General features: G+C 42.3%; 1 protein-coding gene across 2 annotated transcripts in view; it reads right to left on the reverse strand.

Annotated features, from left to right (window-relative positions):
* FAM124A (family with sequence similarity 124 member A) overlaps nt 1-10919 on the reverse strand; it is a 44613-nt gene extending 33694 nt beyond the window's left edge. For both annotated transcript variants that reach the window (XM_027751131.2, XM_027751128.2), the window contains exons 1-2: nt 10765-10919; nt 695-726 (exon numbers count right to left, since the gene is read on the reverse strand). In XM_027751131.2, the coding sequence (XP_027606932.1) occupies nt 695-726; nt 10765-10823 (91 nt within the window). In that variant the 5' untranslated portion in view covers nt 10824-10919. The remainder of the gene's footprint in view (nt 1-694; nt 727-10764) is intronic.
* Between the last annotated feature and the right edge of the window lie 208 nt (nt 10920-11127).

Consider the following 11127-nt stretch of genomic DNA (forward strand, 5'->3'; position numbering starts at 1 on the left):
TTTGCACTTTGACAAGAGAGAGATACTAGTAGCCGTGCATGAATAAGCATTATTGCGTTTCAAAGTGCTGAGGATGCAGTATGTTCCTACAACTAAGGAAGTGGTTGGAGTAGAAAGAGGACTGAAAAAGTGCTCCTTGCTCTTAAAAAAAAAAAAAATCGTCATTTTGCATTGGTGAAAAATAAATAAAAAATAATCCAGACACCAGAATTCGTCTTTTATCAGTTGGGTAACTTGAAATTCAACTGGCTATTGTAAATACCTAGAAAGACTGGGACACTTATTAGAGCATCTACCATCTTTGAAATCAAAGAAAAACTTGCTCTGAAGTGCTTCACTGGCATCAGTTTACAATAATTCAATTATTCCTGCATTCCCCAGCTCTAATGACATTCATCACTGCAAACTCCTACTGGTTACACAGTGTCTACAGGTTTTATTCTCATTTTGCCTTGCATACTTGTGAGCTTCAACATGACTTTACCCACGGCTTATATTTTGGTCATAAATATTTAATCAATTTAATTTTCTATGCTGTTTCTAGACATATATCCAAGAAGAGGAGGAATGGGGGCTTTACTGCATCAAGGTGAACTCCATCGATAACATCAGGTTGATGTTAATAAATATGAAGCAATCAGAAACATAGAAAATACAAGAATCTGTTTAAAAAAAATAATCAAGTTATACTCACTGCTGGTAGAGGACATACGGCTGTACTCAGACCTGCAAGACAATGATTTTAGTTAGAATTTATTACACTGAAAAGAGATCATGAAAAAATTACCAATCGTAACAGACACTGTATATTAAAACAGTTTAATGCCCATTTAGCATTATTTTTGTGCTGAGAGAATAACTGGAACAGGTTATGAACACTGATTCAGAAAAACTGGCATCTCATGAATTTCGACATGTAAGCAAAGTGAGTAGAGCAACTAGGGTTTTATCTAGGGCATTCATGCTACCTAACTTTAGGTGTTAAAATTAAAGCTCAGAAGGCTCTCTACAAGGAAAAAATAGTCTGCTTCAGACACAGGTCAGGACTAGAAGTCTTACAAGACTTTGCCTCAGTTCCTCACCTTTCTCACTTTACGATCTCTAAATGCTGCTTTGTAGATTTTTTTTCATTTTTTTTAAGAGAACTCAATTTGAAGAGCAGAATTTTTATAGTTCTTTGGTCACAAATGGCAGGGAAGAGAAAAAAAAAGAGTGCTAAAATACAAACATTTCGGTGACAAAGCTTTTAGCTTTAGGAAACCATTTTCCTCCTCAAGACATCTCTCAATAAAACTATACAACCATTGGTTCTAGTTCAGTGCATACTGGATTACCTATGATAAAGTTAGAGCAGTTAAGTATTTTGAGCAATAGTGCAATTAATTTTTCAGCCGCACTAACCCCAATCTCCTGAAAACCCCATTCTGGGCTGATTAAGACATAGCCCATTTATGTCCTGAAGATTCAGAAACACTAAAGGTAAATAAAATACACCATCATGAATCTTAAAAAAAAATTAATAAAAAAACTCCACTTCTGAGACCCTACCTATGATTTCTGGGTGTTTCGGCTTGGAGTTCACAGTCACACAGCCTCCACCCTCCCAGTTGCTGTGTCCTCAAAACAGACCCCACCCTCCAGAGCACTCTGCCACAATTAACATTTCACACTTATGCCCTGCGGTGCCCTGAAAATAACAGTTAAAGTGCTCAGGGAGCTGTAACACAGTTCTTGGATTCAAACCTAAATGCTTGTTTTTATATAACAGTTGCAGCAAGTTTGCAACATTTCTTTAAGTTAAAGAAACCATATGAGCCTTGACTCCTAAGATATTTGTGTGGAAGTGGATACCATCTAAGCATATTCTCAGGATACCTTCATGCTCTAGGCTCTCAGGCATCCAAGAGAATAAAGGACAATCAATCCCACATAGCTATAGTATCTGTTTTTGATTTTAATATGGACACATCTCTGCAGAAGAAACAAAGCAATTATAGTCATCCCCATATTTCACAGCTCTGTGCTTAGCACTCAGTATTCTGCAGATCAGATGCCAAGACTGCTGGTTTGAGTGAGAAAGACCATGAGACCAAATCTTTTTGCCAAGCCTGCTGCATCAGTGAAAGATGACACAATCTGAATTTTCCACAATACTCAAGAAAAAGATCCACTAATATCATCAAGTACCATGAGGTTATCCTAACTTTCAGAAAAGATATGGGCAATGCTGGGGAGAGAGTTGCTGATGGGGGCTTCCAGCTCTCCCTCGCTCACTCTCCTTTGCTAATCCTGTACCCCCAGCCACTTTGACAATGCCAGGGAGCAAACAAACATCTTCGCCACACTGGCAGAGACCACAGGATTAGGCCATTAGTAGCCACTATCAGTCACCCATGAATACCTGTTACACAGCATCTTCTCCATGAATAAAGTGCTATCCCTCAACCGATAGCCTCCAGGACTCTGGTGTAGCTGAGAAAGGTAGAGGCAGTAATAACATTGTTGTCCCAAAGGTAGGCTCACTGCCTGCTGCACAGCACCAATTTACATAGGAAGACAAAGTATTTCCATTTCTTCTCATTTGCACAAAGTAGCAGCTGGTGGTAACCCGCAATGGGCTGGCTTCCCAGTCATCAAAACTTTACACTGTTTATACATTGTAGTAAACAAAGAAATCACTGTTCATTCGCTACAAGTCACAGAGTTCTCTTATTGATTAGTATTCTACCTTCTACTGGTTAATGATTCTCTCACATCTCATGCTAATTAGTCCACATGCTCAGTTTTTCTCTTGAGTAGGTGGGTTTCTTGACTCAGTGGGCTGTGAGTTGCTGGTCACAATCTCATTTCTTCACAGTTGCTGAGTTGGCTTTGTTAGTTTCTTCCTTATCTTGGGAGTTCTGCCAAATGTCCTTGTGGGTCACAAATTCTGCATTCTTTGTGCCCACTATCAGCAGTAAATCCCTTTCCCCAAGCTTTGCTAACCTTCCCCTAGGTTGGAGATCACTGAAGCATGTCAAGTCCCAGTCCTTAATAGGTCAATTCTACCAACAAATAATTTATCTTTTTAACACATCAACATGAGCAGAGAAGGAGACCTGCTTCTTCCTACTGCTGGGCAACGTACACACATCACTGGTCCAGCGCTGGGCAGGGACCAAGGGGAAGTGATCCCAGGAGCTGGCTAAGGTGCTATGCAGGCCATAAAACTGCATAGTATTTTCAGTAGCAAGTCACATCTGTCATTTGGTACCATGTATATTTGGAAGGGTGTGAAAACTGTGTAACATGTCACTCCTCATAAGCCTAAAGGCAAGCAATATGCATCCAGCTGCCTTCAAGCATCCCAAGCAAGGATTCATTTACTCTGCACTTCTGTTTTAAAACAGCCTGGGGCTGTCCTTCAATGTATCTGTGTTCAGCAGTTGGCAGCTAATTCAAAATCAGCCTGCACTGCTTGTATTTCAGATAGAAGTGAGACAACATTTTGCCTTTTGCTTACTGCAAGTAGTAGCAGCATTCTATTACTTCACACTGTTATTTTATTATCCCAAAGTGCTGCAGGCACATTATAGGAGATGGAGAACTAATGAGTCCTGAACTGAGGGAGAAGCAGTCCTTACATGAAGGACTTGAAAAATGAGACAAGAGGAAAAATAAAAAGATGGGGAGTGAGAAAGGAGGAGACAGTAGTGTGCTTGGAGACTAATTGCACAGACACATTTTAATAGGCTTTAGAATTGGTTTTTTTTTTTTTTTTTGTAATTCTAATATTGTTCAACCTAATATTTAATTCATGTTTGTTGCATAACTGACATACACATAATTAAAAAAAAAAGATAATTAAGCTCAAAGGCATACGTCAACCTCAGACACCAAAATGAGGACTGCACCCTCACTAAGCTACCTCTATTGTCAATAAAAGGAGAGGTCTGAAGTGTGTCTCCTTAGTTGTGTCTAGTGAAGAAAGCTACAAAACCAGCATTCCTAATGTAGGACCCTTTGTCACATGTCTAAAACCTGGGGCATATAGGCTCTCTGGACATCAAACTACTTTGTTCCTTCCCGTTCTTTGCATTCCTGCTTAAACATCCCAAGTCTCAGCTTCTATCAGTTCCCTTGGAAGAGGAATTTCCCATTAGGATAACTTAAGAGTAAAATACTCATGGTCTTTAATGGTGACAGATGGGGGCCATACTGGGGCTCAGAGGTTCCAGGCTAATTATATGGTCTTGCAGCAAGCTATTTCCTCTGAGAGATGTTAGATTATAAATAAAAGGAAAGAGACATTAGGGACAGAAACTGAACAAACAGAGGACTATTCCTTTCATAGGCACATAATGAGAGAAATAAAAATTATCAAAAAGGGTATTGAAACAGTGTGAGGTAGTGAAAAGGAAGGCTCATTGATCAGTCAAAAAACACACCAGTCTGCAAAGAATTTGTCCTCAATGAGCAGTCCACCAGCAAAGAGGAGCTGCGAAGATGTCAAAAGACACTAAAATAGGAATGTAGAAGCTTGAGATAAAGGTGGGACCTCGATTCCCATTAGTGCCATTGAAGGATGACAACTGTGTGCTATCAGAGAGGGTAATAGCATCAGGAGCACAAAAGATCCCGAGCAATCCTCTGAGATGTACGCGCACTGCTCATTGCTGATTTGTGATACAGAGAAAATACCCAAGAGAGGGAAACATCCCAGGGAATACCACTAAGTAGCTGCTAGTGCAGCTTGCAGTTTTTGAGTACAGTATATGAAAACACTGTTTCTTTGGGTAAGAAACATGGCTATATTACAGCTCTGAATCACACAAGGAATGTAGCTACATCAGCACTGCTCTGTGCTTGTGTTTCTTTGGTACACTGATCAGCTATGGTACAGCATCACATTAAGAGATACAGCACTGACAGCTATGGTAATAAACAAATATTCCCAAGAGAACTGTCTGGGACCAAGGCCAACTGCCATGAAACAGTCTGCACCTGTACCATTAAAACCTCTTGCCTTCCAAAACATACTGGTGAGTGGCCTGCTGGGAACGATCCCTGAACCACGGTAACATGGCAAAACAAGTCCCTGGCCCATGGTAAAACATACCCAGGAATGACATGGGAGAGAGCTAGATGGGCCCATCCAAACTGACGCCATCAACCATTTTAAGTATTCAACAATATGGGCAATTCTGTCCTGATGCTCAGGGACACCCCTACGTGCTGTTTAATGCACTGGTATATGGCTGGAACTAAAGTTTCTGAGCCGTGCAGCATTTCCACAAGGCAGTTTGCTGTGTAAAACAAACAGATCTCAAGTAATTCTAACATAATACTACACCCTAATGTGTCCATGGTCTCCATTAGCAGGGCTCCTAATCCCACCCCTCCAAAATGAAATAGTGGAAAGTTTACAATCTCTTCTGCTGTCTGCATCCTTCACTTGCCTAGGACTGATGGAACGGCATCTGCTGGATTCACGTTTCCCATGTCTTCTCTACATAGAGTTGTTGCAGATTTCACTGTTACATATTAAGAGCTATGTTTAACAGCTTCTTTGCCTTCCCTCCTCACAAAGTGCTCCAGAGGGCACATGGGAGTACTTAATAGCAGTTAAAGCCCCGTGCACAAGTTAGAAGATTTGACATTGTAGCTCTGTCTTGGGTTTCTTCTCACCAAATTCCTATAGATCGGATTACGATCTGCTTCACTAATACCAGTCCAATGCAAATCTCTTACCTTCATTGTACTTCTACTTGTGTAATCAAGATGACTGAAATGGAATAACTCAGAGCCGCTTGTCTCAAAATCCTTGCTCTAGAATTCTAGTAGAATGATAAAGTCAGATGACGGATTCCCATCATGCAGCTCTAACCATTACACTCAGGAGCTTATTACCAGCAGTAATGTTTGTGACTCCACATGAGAGACATCATCATCATTATCATATAAGAATGAAAGGTTGTTTGTAATCTTCCAAAAAGCATCTGATGAGGTAGGACCACTCTGTGCTTTAGTGAACACACCTGCCTGCACACTCTGTTCACCACTCATTCACAGAGTACTCCCAGAGGGACAGTTCAGGTGTCATGTATCTACATATGCAAAGCCAGGCTCAGTCATCTTCCTGAGGTCCTCGTTCTCTTAATTAGCAACAGAAGAAGCCTAATTTATACCAAACATTGAACATACACACCGCTGCAGTGAACCTCACTGCTTGCTGGGACCTAGCCATCGGGGTGTCAGCACAGAGCCCATGGCCACCAGAATGTGATTTAAAGTCTGTTTCAACCTTGCTTTCAGAGTCTAGCCCCAGTGCCAGGCACTGGGGTATGCCTGCCCTGAGGTTCAACCAAACAGCTTCACTCCAGTGAGTAAATCTGGTTAGAAACGGTGCTTCAAACCCAATTTGTGACAAGCAGCTCAACTTTACATTATTCCAATGTCAAATCAGAGACAAGTTGAGTACCGTGACATATCTGGACTGATGTGTCTACATAAAGTGAAAGTCTCAGCAAAAAACAAAAGAAGCCCCAAGGTAAAAATAGGCCTTGAAAAAAGGGGCCTTGGTTTGTGTTCCTGAGAGTTTCTCATAGATGGATGAAATATGTGACAAGAGACTGACATGTCATTTTGAAGGACCACCATACAGATGACAAAGTCATAATGTTGAATCCCTTTAAGCTAGAAACACAAGACATGAAAACAACCTCTCACCCCAACCATTCCACTATTCATTTGATAGTTTAATCAACCCATTCTGACTGAGGACACACAATACAGTATTCTTAGTATTTTACCTTTGAGTAAGGAATACCTCTTTTTTATATAGGCTTCCTTGTCTTCTATTAACAATTGTATTTTCTGCTTTAGAATCTCACACATTTTAGAGAGCTGCAACAAATAAAGGATTTTTTAAATCTGCTTAAGAGATAAGTTAACAGAGGCTCAAATATTTTGCAATTTGGCCAGGATCACACATACAGCTAGTGAGAGCCATAAGGAAAACCAACAAACAAATATAGCACAGTCAAAAAATTAACATAATCTCTGCAAAATTAATTTGAGGAATAGAAACACAGAAGAAAATCTAAAGGAGGGAACAAGCACCATGAGTATTAGCTGTAGCCAAAGAGTAATGGAAATATAAGTGGAAAATTGCAAATTCAAATAAATTAAAAGTTACAACTTCTGAAAACTTTAAATGACTTTAAAGTGAAAAAAAACCTATGTATTTAGGCAAAATTTGAGACAATAAGTAAGCTAATGATTAAAGTGTGAACCTTTTAAGGCCTGGGCTCTTACAGCTGTTTAAGTGAACAAGTAAATTTCTGCTGGGAATTGTCACATATGCTGAAATCTTCATTAATGTCAGCTATCTTACTGAAGTGTTATGCTCAGTTAATGCATGTATGCTTGATAAACAGGAGAGAGCATTCCTACAGAGGCAATCCTTGAACACAACTAACATGAGCCAATAAAAGTTCAGGAATAAAAAATCAAGAACTTTAGAACTGAGAAAATACCCATTTTCTATATTCATTATGTATCACTTGGGATATCAGTCCTGAATACAATGAATTCAGCAGATGCTTTGCACTCGATATTAGTGGTAGCAAGAATCTGCTTCAAAATTAGGCACGCCTAACAACTTCAAAAATTGCCTTAGTTTGTTGTCTTGGGTGTTTTAGCCCCCAGACCCCTTTGCTCTTTTCTAAAGAGTGAAATGACTGCATTTACATGGCTTGTAAAATGAAGAAAATTTTAAAATTCAGATTTCTACAATTAATTTTAAGTAACTCAGTATTTTTTTCCTCGTTTGTTTGGTTTTCTTTCCCAGTTAACTACAATTCTGTAAACTTACATATTTCTCCTCCCTTCAATGTCTTTCTTCCACTTATTTTTCCACTCTGTTCACTTTCTAATAAAAGCCCAAAGAAAGACTATTCTAATACTCCTAAAATGTCATGTTTCATAATACAAATCCACTACTAAAATTATTACCAGAGAAAGCTCTATCCCCCATACTTCTGGGCTAAAAGTTTTCAGTAGCAGATGAAATTAGGTTTTTATACTAATCCCCCCCAAAAATACGTTTCCCAAGAAGATACAATTTGTACAGGCAGAGTCTCTCAGGCCAAGGATGGACAAACAATTTCAAATCTCATTAATAAACAGCCAATATAAACTAATTGGCTTATATGTTCTACACCCTTTATTTAGGCACTTGACAACACCAGCTCAATCCATTCTTATTGGATTCAGGAACTGAAAATATGCTATTTTTGTTCATCAGACTCTTTGCCAACCCTATTTACCAAGGCAAATGCAGTAGGAGGAACATATTTTCCAATGGATGAGGAAAATGAAGTCTTCAAATTGTAATTGATCTTGCCTTTAGCGCAGAGTTTTGCCTGCTTTTGTGGCTGGCAGCCACAACAAAACCTCAAGCAACATATGCCCTGTGGAGTACTTGATATGTTCAATTTGGTAGCTGCTGTAAGCAGCTTCAGCAGTACAGGCTCTATATTAGAGCTCACACATCATTACATACAATCATTGAGATGACAAGGGCTTGCAGTGCCTGGATTTACTACAGTCACTATCCACTCTTGTTCCCTGAGTGACAGAAAGGGACCACTCGACATAAAACTGTTGCTGAATTACTCTTACAGTTGTTTCTCCTTATACTTTCAGAGCATGATAGCTGAACTTCAAAACAGTTACTTTTTTTTTTAACCATTGAGTAACTGGAGAAAAAGGAAAACAGCTCAATTTAGCAATAGCTGCGAGGGGACTGAGACAAAGCAAATAGCAGATCTTCTGGTAAGAGGGAAAAAAGCAAGTGCTGTGAACAGTTGGTTTGGTGAGAAAGCTGAAATATAAACATTGTGAAAGAGACATACGCAACGTGTTTATCAGAGTTAAATAGCTGCTAAACAGAACTAAAAATAATAATTGAAATGCAGAGACCCATTGCTTTTCAAAATAAACATCAGTGCAAAGCACTGCAATTATTAATTGCCATATGTCCTCGTTCAAATTCCTCAGACAGACTCTAACACCAACCTCCAGTTTCCACTGTCAAGCATGGGAGAAAGATGCTTCATAAAATCATCAGCTTTAGCACCTCATCAACGCCAGGCACAAGCAGCTGTCATGCTGGCCACTGAGGTCTAAAGGCTAATGTTACCAGCTGGGTCAAATCCTTCCAAGTGCCTGTCCCAAGGAAACCGAGGTTTTTCTATTAAAGGTAAACACAGCAAATTAAGAGTGACTTGACCCATAAGGGTTTTTTGAGCTTTGAACTGGCCAAGAGTTCACTGATTATTACTTTGTCTTCCTTTTAACCAGGTTCCCCAAAGGGGACTAATCAATATTTTGAAAATTGGCCTGGATTTTTTTCCTTTAAGTTCATGTCACATGACTTTCACCATTAGGTGTGCCCACCATACAAAGTTATGGAAAAAGTCCTTAGACTACAGAAGAGATTAAAAAAAAAATTTGAATTAATAACTGGATATATGAAAAAAAATTACCACATTCAATTTTCACCTTTTTGTTTTTTATTTGTAATATTGCTACTTTGGTTTTAGTACTGTGCTCCTGACACCACTGTATAAAGAATTAGCTTTACAGTTTTGCAACAGTTGGACTAGAGGCCAAGGGAGATATGTGAGACAAGAAGTTGGAGAATAACAACTGGGTGAGCAAGAAGGGAGGAGAACGAAGACTCAGGAAAGAACAACCTTAACAGCAGCATGGAACCTTCTTTTGCTCATCTGGAGACAGAGAAGGAGCAAAGGCTTGTTGCCATTCCTGACAAGATGCCATGGCAGCAGCATGTAGGATGGGCTGGAAAGCACTTTCCTCTCTCTCCAGCAGAGATGGGCTGAAGGCGCAAGCTGAATAGCAGACGCCATGGATCACGCTTGCAGCTCCATGAACTTAGGAGAAGCAATCCAACTAACAAACATAGCACACCTTGGCAGTAGGGTCACGAAGTCAGAAAAAAAGTCTTTCTCCTTGATTCTGATATGACACTATAAGCAAAGTTTACTCAAAATTATGAGTATCATGACAAGTATCATGATGAGTATCATGACAGAAGCAACTCAATTTCAGGAAGCCTACAAATCTAACTTGCTTTTCAGGTGGCTCTCTAATGGTCCTTCTAAGGAGTCAGCTCTCTTTGCCTGATGCTGTCTCGGTGTCACTGCCTGAAGGACAGTACAGGTACCTGGGTATGCTTCCAGACTATCCTCAGCCACGCTATCCCTAGGATACAGGGACGGTAGGGCATCAAGCCCTAACCAGGTGTGTCTACAGCCCGCTGGGCCTCACAACTGAGGCAGCACAACGTGCTTTGGAGCTCAAACTTAAAGCCTATGGCCACGATCTCTTTGCGTCTTCCTCCCCATGTGTAGCAAGAGGGCGGTGGGGACCTCCACCGAAGGGGTATGTGAACTCCCCGGGACTGCCCCAGCAGCGTGATGCCCCGCGGCAGGCGCGCTCCCCGCGGGGTCACAGCTGACCCCCAGCCCCGGGAGGGGAGGAGAAGAGAGGAGACCCGGCGCTGAGCGGGATGGTGCCGGGGCACAGGCCCGCGGTGTAGGGGGGCAGCCGTGCCGGGCACTCGAATTCGCCGCCCCAGCCCCGCCGCTGCCGGGACGCGCTCAGCGGCGGCCGCCCGCAACAAGTGCAGCCCCGCGGCCTGCGCGGGAGCCCCGCCGCGACCCCGGCCCGGGGGCAGGTGCGACTCCCGCCACTCACCCGCCCGTCTCCGCTCCCGAGTCCACGCAGTCGTCCTCGCCGCCGGGCTGTTTCTCCATGGCGGCGGCGGCACGGTGGAGAGGGCTCCAGCCCGCCCTCCCGCTGGGAGCGGCGGCTGCCGCGACCGCCTCTGCCGCCGCCGCTCGCCGAGTGTGAGAGGCAGCGCCCGCCGCCGCCACCGGCCGGCCCGCCCGGGACCCGGGGCCGCTCCTCCGGCCCGGCCTCCCCTTCCCCGCCCCGCTGCCACCGCCCTCCCGCCGCCCGCTCCGAGGGGAAGGCACCGCCCGCCTCGCTCGCTCCCCTCGAAGCACTCCCGGCCCGCAGAGAAGACCTTTCATCCACGCGTGGACACCGGGTTTAGAG

Source organism: Pipra filicauda, unplaced genomic scaffold, assembly GCF_003945595.2.
Source record: "Pipra filicauda isolate LSUMZ 115617 unplaced genomic scaffold, ASM394559v2 scaffold28_size6257848_pilon, whole genome shotgun sequence".
Lineage (NCBI taxonomy): Eukaryota > Metazoa > Chordata > Aves > Passeriformes > Pipridae > Pipra > Pipra filicauda.